Source organism: Hylaeus volcanicus, chromosome 1 (assembly GCF_026283585.1).
Source record: "Hylaeus volcanicus isolate JK05 chromosome 1, UHH_iyHylVolc1.0_haploid, whole genome shotgun sequence".
NCBI lineage: Eukaryota > Metazoa > Arthropoda > Insecta > Hymenoptera > Colletidae > Hylaeus > Hylaeus volcanicus.
This window is the reverse complement of record NC_071976.1, coordinates 2,331,435-2,340,442: the sequence shown is the minus strand read 5'-3', so window position 1 is coordinate 2,340,442 and position 9,008 is coordinate 2,331,435. Positions and strand designations below refer to the sequence as shown.

Here is a 9,008-nt window from a genome sequence, read left to right as displayed (position 1 = left end):
ACACACACACACACACACACACACACACACACACACACACACACACAAAAACGTACACGTACTGTATATCTATCTGTCTCTCCCTTTCCACCTCCATCCCTCTCTCCGTCTGTCTTGAGTGCCTCTGTGACTAACACACGCGAAAGCGCAGGCGCGAGAGAGTGCCGCGTACGTACACAAGGAACGCGGACGCGGTCGAGAGAGATTCGTGGCTCGTCTGTGCGAACGCGACCGTGTGTTGATTCTGCGGCGTATCACCCGCGCTTTTTCGCGTGTGCACGTACGCCGCGTGACAACGTTCGCACGCCTCCACGGCTTTTCCACGTATGACTGCGATGACCGAGTGCGACCGCACTCGGAAATAACTGCGGTGCCCGTATTGGATGTCGACCCCCTCGACGCTTCTTTTTCATCACCAGGAACCGTGTTTTGGAGTTTAAGGGGCGATTAAAGTTGTCTTGTGGCATCCACGACGAGAACCAGTACGATGAGTAAGTAGGAACCCAATTTTCCTCAAAGATCTTCGGACTTCAAACAGCGTCACTGAAAGGTCAGACCTAAAAGAGAAATTCAAATTATTCGCATAATTGTTTACGAGCTCTCCTGAGTTTGGTTGTACGAATAACGTTTCGCGACTCCCGCATTCTACTCCCATTATCGCGACGAGCGCGTGACTTCGTGGGCGGATGGATTCTGACATTTTTGCACCGATTAGCGGCAGCTCGTTAACCGAGTGAGCCGAGGATTATGTTTACCTCTATCAAAGACGGATATACGCGAGGTCCGCGATGAAAAGGAAGGTAGCCACCTACTTAGACGACCTACTTCCACGGGACTGATCCGAGCGAGCACGGCGGGTATCCGACGAACAGGCTGACGTCACAGCAGCCAACCGACGGCGCACCAGCTGATCTAATGTAACCATTCGATGGGTGAATGCCATGTGAAATTCCGCTGCGCGAACCCGCGTGTTATTATCGTATATCGCGCGGGCAGTCGTAACGGTTTCATCGGCTCTTCGTTCGGTACTCGTCGAAATACTCGAGGCGTTTCATTCACGTTCTGCCTTTTACTTTGTTTGGTCGGAGGCACAGTTTCGGTAGAGACCCGAGAAAATTGAAGAAGATGAGATGTTAACACGTTGATCGCTAGGTTAAAACTCGTGAAAGTTTCTACGAAGTTAAAATTTCGTCTCGAGACTGTTGAAGATCAAATAACTCAACTCAAATAACTCAACGTTTGGGTAGGATTCGTGAGTTTCCAAGATGGCACATAAAGTGTAATTACGTAGTTTGCCATTGTACAGAAGCAAGATTTTAGTCTCTTTAAAATTTCAGGTTTTTTATCGGTACAATGTTCAACTTTGATTTTCGGAGTCGAATGTGCCGTGATGTGCAAAGTACGTGCGCGTTGTCAGGCAACGACGTCATCGTCGTATTTAGCATTCATCAAGTTGACGATTCATAATTTGAGGGCACTCGTTCGCCGTTTTCCGTGTCAGTTCCGACAATTAACCACCCATTTCTTCGTCAAGCTCGACCAGGTTCTTCATTACTATGATAATAGCTCCTGGATAATTTGAGCGTACTTGGAAGTTTTCTAATCTTCAATTTTTTGACTCGTTCTTAATACATGGGGGTTCGTTGATGGTCATAGTTCGAGGTTAGTTTGGAGGGTATAAGTGACCCAAACGTACTTAACGTAATTGGCCTTATCCAACCTTGGTTTGAAACAAGGTAGAACTAAATATTTAACTATGTAATACATTATCGTGACACGAATAGTACTCGTAGGTAGGATGTTCGAAGCACTTAAGGGACCTGGTTACTGGTCAATTCGTAACAATTAGCCGAACAGTAAAGACGAAAGAAGCCCTGCATGTTTGATGCTGCAACTACTTCGCCACTTGTTCAGAGTGCCACACTTTGAGCAGAGATATCTGAAAATATGGCAAGAGTAGGAGCTTTTTCAATAGTCCGAGTAGTAAATGTACGACTTTACCGTGTATTAGATATACACGGGGATATTCCGTTTCTATTATCGGCACGCGTTGAACGAATGTTTGCAGAGAGCAGGGCACAAGGTCACGGTCTTTCCCTGCTGACTCATCTCACATCCGCCATCCCGATCTTTTCCCTCTTTTCTCGTTCTCCCTATCGTCTCCTACGCGTTCTGTCCGTGTAATTTTACCAGATGTTTCCTACCGTCGTGTGCGAGCGCCACCCGTTTCCCGTCTTTCTTTTCAGGAGCGAAGCGTTCGTTTCGTCGTTCTCCCTAAACTGTTCATTATGCCCGCCGCTGTAATGATACACCACTTCGCAAAATTGCTGATGTTCCTAGAAACCGAGTCGTCTCTCGCGACTATACAGGTATCCGGGAGTAAGCATAGCCTGAACGATGGTAGTTTATCTAAACTCGTTCGAAATTAATTTCTCTTCGCTGAGACTTTGAACTTTTTCCCCCCCCATTCGAAACTGTACGTTTCGTGTATAGCTTCTCTGGCTTTCCACGCCCTTGTGTACCAAGTAAATTCAAAATAAATTCTGTGAAAATTCGCTTTGGAGTAATGGACTATGCAGTTCGGGATTAAGATACTAAAATCTACGTTCGAACAGTATTGGTAAAAAAAAAAAAAAAATAAACTGTAAAGGGAGGAAAGTGTAATTTTCAGTATATTCAAACAGAGGGAGGGACAAGGAATCTGTCATTGCCAGAGCATTACGGGGGCTGGAGCAATTCATTTGATAGCGCGCGACAAACGCAGTCTGTTGAAAAGCATTTTGGCGCGACCGCCGAAGAGATCCCGAAAATCAAAGAGACGAGATGGAAGAGGACACTGACGCGCTCGTATCTTTCCGCACGCTCCCCTCTCTCGTGTGACGTCCGCCCCGGGTTTTGCGGCGGCTCTGAATATTTGATTTACAAGCAGATATACGAGAGCGCAGAAAAGCAACGCGGACGGAAATATAAAAACGCCTGTCTGTCTGGGTCCAAGGGCTTTTAAGGAAATTGAAAGCGTCGGTGTTGTTTGTTTCACGGATCTGCACGGCCGCGACTTATCGCCAGTTAAATTCGCGGTCAATGAAGCGGGACGTCATTGTCGTTCTGCGGTTACACAAAGACTGCACGCAATTGCGCGCCACATAAAATTACTCCGTTATTCGCGCCCAACGACCACGATGCATGGTCCCTGGCATATTTTCAACCCTTAGTGAGTGGAAATTTTTGAAGGATACATGGTTTCATAGATTTTTTAATTGGCAATTAATGAGCTTAAATACGGTAAAAATAAGTTTCAGTTGTCGGACAATTTACTCGAGCACTTTTAGGAGTTTTTAGTCAACTGTGCAAGTCAGGATTAAGATAATAAATCTACTCTGCACAGTGTTCAATTGAATTGAATAATTAATATTCCTACCTTTGAGAAAGGTTTGTCGATATCAGTGCTGTTTCAGCGATTTCGAGGCAGGGTGTTCAAACATTCGAAATTCGATGAAAATTGAAAATAAATTGAATACGGGGATCGGATTGGTTAACTGGTTGGGAGTTGGGTGAAGTTGGAGTATTAATTCGATTAACGAAGTTCGAAACGTTTCCAGTTAGAAGTTTCTGGGTGTTGTGCTCTAGCTCCAATTTCTCCCCGTAAAGGTGTTCTTCGAGGCAGGTAGAAATCAGGGGCGTGAGAACGCCAGCTGCGATGCTTTTCGATTGTCCAAATTTTGCGTACACCCTGAAAGCCCGATGTTTAGGTATGCAGGTATGCACGTGTTCTCAATTTCGTGACACCTGGAGCCCGCAGTGTCCGAGGTTGGAGCATTCTTGTTGATTTACGACTGGTAAATCGCTATTCAGTAACGCGAAAGGGAATCCTTTGCAGTCCTTCAAATCGAAACTAGAATTTGGACATTATTCGTACCTGGATACCTGGATTGTACAATACCGAGGCAGACTGGGATGCGAATTCTAAATCTAGGAAACAGCGAACAGGTCACGTTTTGATGGTAAACCTTCCAGACGGCTCTTGTTTGCACATTTTTCAGGAATAAAATAAACTGTAAACAAAATTGAATCACACTAGAAATTACAAGTACCATGAAATCTAGTACAAATTCGACTGTACACACAAGTCAACGAAATCTAGATCTAAATCCGGACTGCTGCGCAATAAAATGCTGATTGGTGCTAAAGGGTGTTAATTTCTGTTGCAGAAGCATCGGAACGGTAGAGGAGGGCTCGGTGACCACGAGCGTGACGGTCGCCGAGGTTGCTGATTCGCTAGAGCAACAGCAACCGCAATCGAAGAGCAACGGCGCGATATCTCGCCGTGTTGCTGGTCAGAACGTTGCTCTGAGCAACGGCAACAGCACCAGCAACGTCGGCCGCGTAACGCCGCGTAGCCACATGGAGCAAGAGAAGAGAATGCGGCGAGAAATCGCCAACAGTAACGAACGACGTCGTATGCAAAGTATTAACGCCGGTTTCCAGTCGCTGAGGACGTTGCTGCCGCATCACGAGGGCGAGAAACTGTCTAAGGTAAGTGCCTCGTCGTTCATCCTTCTCCTATCGATTCATTTGCGGAATCACCTGTACTCTGGAGACGAGCAATATTTCATTCGGTTTATTAGTGTCTGTGATGCTCCAATTACTTCTAAATACGTTGCTAGTTAAAGCGTTAACAAGTCTCCAGAAATCAGTGTTCTTTCCTGTACTAATTTCACCAACGAGTGTAGTTTTTCACTTGAAATTTTACTTGTCTTCAGTGTTTCAACCACCTATAATAAAAACGTCTTTGGCATGCGACGATATTCCTGTGACACGAAACACTCGACGAAATGGAACTCTTATGATGTATGACGAACCAATGGGAACACATTTAGGGTTTTTGTTTTGCACCATAAAGGAATACGGAGTCTCTATAAAGACTCGTTCGAAACTGAACGTAGTAGAGTTTCTAGACGCTTGTCTATGAAAAGCATATCTGTAGCGCTTCCTCCAATAAGTTACCTGTGCTGGAGGAAGAATAAATCCTCGGCTTGATCACCATTCTCCTTTCGGCTTCCATCATCGCGTCACTCGATTGACCCTTCGAGTTTGGAGCACCTGTACATAGTCTCCCTGAAGCTTGTAAATAGTTGAGGAATATTTCGAATTCGAAGGGTTGATTTATTCAACGGATGCAGTCATTATCCACTTAGTCACACATTTGCACGTACGGAGAGAACAGGACGTCGCATTTTATTTACGGAATTTCTCTCCAGTAAGATTTCGTAGTATGATTATTTTTATTTTCATTTACAGCATTTTTTTCCTCGATCCGATCGGAAATTTTCATACAATTATATACTTGTGCAAAGTGTGCTGTGCGTACAAAAAGTTATTCTTATGCCGCACTTTTTGCACATGGTAGAACAGTTCGCGATCTGCAAAGATTCGACACCACTTTGCAGCATTGTATTCGCATTTCTCTTTCATTGCTATATGAATTTCAAATTTTCAAGGCGAACCGGTCTGGTTTAATTAGAAATCCACTGTTAAACTTTACCCACGGGTAGCTTTTCGATATATAATTAAATTTAACAATATTTTTTATTTAGAATCGTTTTTAGATAAATATTTCTATAATGTCTGATAATTCGTGAAATAACCTTACCGTTATCGTTTGTTTGTACCTGCGAGATGAAAGAGATCTCGTTTGGGGTACCGTTACGGATCGAATTAATTATTTCATGGTTGCACGTTTTCGCTGCGTGCGGTCACGTTAGTGACCGACGTGGATGTCCTTAACAGGATGTCGCTCCTACTAAGGTTAACACGTGGACCGGAAACGGTAACCTGTTTCTCTTTGGTAAGGTGAATTCGCCAATGAAGCTCAATCGTGGCCGCGCGAACGTACCAGAAATATTACGCAACGACGCCGACGCTCGGCGGCGGCTTTTACGAATTGTCGCGCGGCGTTGTTCGACTAATTTTAGCATGTGAAAGTCGTCGTACGATCCCACGCCGCTAAACTAGACCCACCGATCGGCCAACGTGCGCCTAGTCATGTCGGTGCTTTAATCATTTGTCTCGCCATAGTCCAACCCGTGCGACACTGACCGCTTTAGTTTGCCCTTATTCGGCTCGATCTTCCGACGCTGCTACTATCAGCTGATTACTGTTATTATCCCATTGAAGTCGCGTCAGCGAACATCTTCGCAGACCCATTTTTCTCAAGGCTCTCGCGACTCGTGGTTTCTTCGAGCTGGAAGCGCGACTTTTATCAATTGAGATTAAATAATGCCTTTTCGAGAATCATACTTTCACGTGCTTCGATCACGAAGATTGTGGCTTTGGGTAGCGAGAAGGAAAGATTTAATTGTGTAATTCGTTACAGAGTTCCTGTTGTACTTCCTTGGTGCATCCACCAACTATCACCATTCGATAGTTCCTCGTAAAGTCACGTAACGTGGGAGATACCCGACAGCATCGAAGTGTGGGACACGTGTCCTCATGGATATCCGCCATACGTCAACGCGCAAAATCAGCTGTTGGTTCACAGTGGCAATTACGAGTCACCACGCAGCACTCGAGATTCTTGTTCCGACTGACACACATGCTCGTTGTGTGCTCACCTTTACCACTCTCGTAAACGCACCTTTAGCGGTCAACAATCGTAGAAATTCTTTATGCGTCGTAACCACGGTCGTTACCCTCGATATAAGGTCATTAGTGTGCGTTTTCGCGACCGCTGTTTTTCTCACGAACGATGCAGGTTCTTTTGGCGCGAATCGACGACTTTCACTGATTCCTGGAAAAGATTTCCGCGTGTTAGGTTCAGGGATCCCAGTTGACCACATCTTGCACGACTTAACCTTTGCCTAATTCATTTCCAAGTATCTTTCGTATTCGAAACGAAAAAGTAATCGAATTAGCAGTATCGTGTAAAGTTTCTGCGAAATTCTTCCTCTTTTCGAGTTCCACGAAGAAACTTTTTATCGGTATTGAATTGCATGAACTTGCACTATTTGTGGTGGAAAAACAGTGTTATTTGTAGAGCGATTATTCGCCGGTATCTTGTTATGATAAATAGACTTGTAAAAAGGATGCAAAAAAAGGCAATGATCGGCTAATAAAAGCAATTTACTGCTTTATCAAATTAATGCCAGGTAAATACAACGAAGGCTCGGCACTGTTCTTCCGTGCTGCACCATGCGCTTTATTTTTGTTCCTGAATGTGCGACTCGTTAATAAATGAAGCAGGTAGTCTGTAAAATTTAATTGAAGTTTAATGCCTGCTGTGAACAGGCACGTACTATAATCGTTGGACTCGTTCACGTGCACGTTGCATCGCGGGTGTGCGCGTACTTTCGCAATGCGATATTTCGCGAACCAGTCCTCGGGCCACATGGTTCAATTCCCACGCATTTCTCTTAAGGAGATCGCTCCGTCCCTTTTGTTCTTACGCTTGATCCCCTTCCATCGCTGCTGGTCCTCCTCTCCCGTTTTCTCCCTTTTTTATTCTCCTTTTCCTTGCATTCGGCCTCGCCTGCCTCCGTCTTCAGCTCGGTCCCTTCTTTCTTGACACTCGCCCGACGAAGGCCAACGAATTTTGCGAAGCCCTGGCCCACTAAGAAGCATTCTCCGTCGTACCGCCTCTTTGGTGGCTCCCCTTCGCTGCGCCGCGAATATTAACGAGACCGATCTCCAAATACGAACCATCCCGCTCCTTTTTGCCTCTCTGCTCGTTACAGCATCCACTCAGTGGCCAGGGCGACTTCTTATTAATCGATCACGCGATGCTCGCGGGTAATTTCGATTCTAGGAATGAAAAGGAACTCGAAACAAAAACGAAAACTTCGAAGAAACGCAGTTTACAGAAGCGCTGATAATGCAACTATTTTTTGGCTCGGGTGTGAAACTATTTTGGAGCTGAGAATCTTTAAAAAATTGCACAGTGGAAAATCTGCGAAACAGTAACAGATAAATCATCTTCCTTGGAGATAAATCAATTTCTGAAACGAACTTTACTTTCCAGAACGAACACGCAACGTCCGAGATAAATAATTAGTATTTTCATATTCCAAACCGTGCACCTTTCACGTCGAACGGTGGGAGTTGAATTATCCGTATCGATAACGTTATCGTCGCCAGCACCTAGGGAGGCTACGCGAACCGAGTGCCGTGTCTTTCGTAGCTGCAGCGTATTGACAAAGAAGCAAAAGGAGCGCAAATGAGCACAGACGCCTCGACCCATTTTCATTTAGCGCTCGCCAGACAAAAATAAAAATAAACCGCGCCTCTCTTCGGTGCGCCTTTTAACGAAACTTGGATCGGACCTACTCCGTTGCGTGGGTAGGGGTTGTTTCGCACGCATAATCGTGCTTTTGCCCGGTACGAGATCGTTTTCTGATACTCCACGCGACACTTTTCAACGTCCTTCGAGTCTGTTTAATTAAACATTTCTACTTAACCCATTTGCGTCACACGGAGAAGTGGAAGATTCGTTCTTGTCACCAATATTCTACTTCAATTCCTAACGATGGAAATGAGTTAAATGTGCTCCGTTCCTTTGAAAGATAGTTCGATTCTTCGATAAAGGGTAAAGTTTCTCGTAATGTCTGCGTGATTAATTGCAATAAACTGTTTATATGATCGTCCAGTCGTTATTGTTTATCCTTAATTTCGATCGTTCCGCGCAGCTCGTACATCCGGTTCTTGTAATAATTTTAATTGGTCCCTTCCACGATAACATCGTTCGCTGCTGGTTTCTTACTTGTAATTACACACTCATCGATGAGATTATAATTACACACACGACGAGATATTGAGCAACGACTTGGATCGTGGGTCGCTTTCATTGAGTCAAGGATCACGGATACTATATCGAACAACATTGACGATTGCATTCGTTTCCATGAATTCTTAGCGTCGTTTCTCGAGGTTACGTCGTATCTCTTCGTGTCTGGTGTCCCTCTTCTCTGTGTGGGCTACGCGAGGCTGTGTCCCACGTTATCGTTATTTTTACGCGT

At 44.9% G+C, this 9,008-nt stretch overlaps 1 protein-coding gene across 4 annotated transcripts in view; it reads left to right on the top strand.

Moving 5' to 3' along the window:
• Window positions 1–9,008, top strand: part of LOC128883091 (helix-loop-helix protein 11) — a 134,594-nt gene that overhangs the window by 13,362 nt on the left and 112,224 nt on the right. For 3 of the 4 annotated variants that reach the window (XM_054135103.1, XM_054135108.1, XM_054135113.1), the window contains one exon: window positions 4,209–4,533. In XM_054135103.1, the coding sequence (XP_053991078.1) occupies window positions 4,209–4,533 (325 nt within the window). Of the gene's footprint in view, window positions 1–17; window positions 492–4,208; window positions 4,534–9,008 lie in introns of those variants that run through there. The other variant, XM_054135121.1, reaches the window with a different exon arrangement.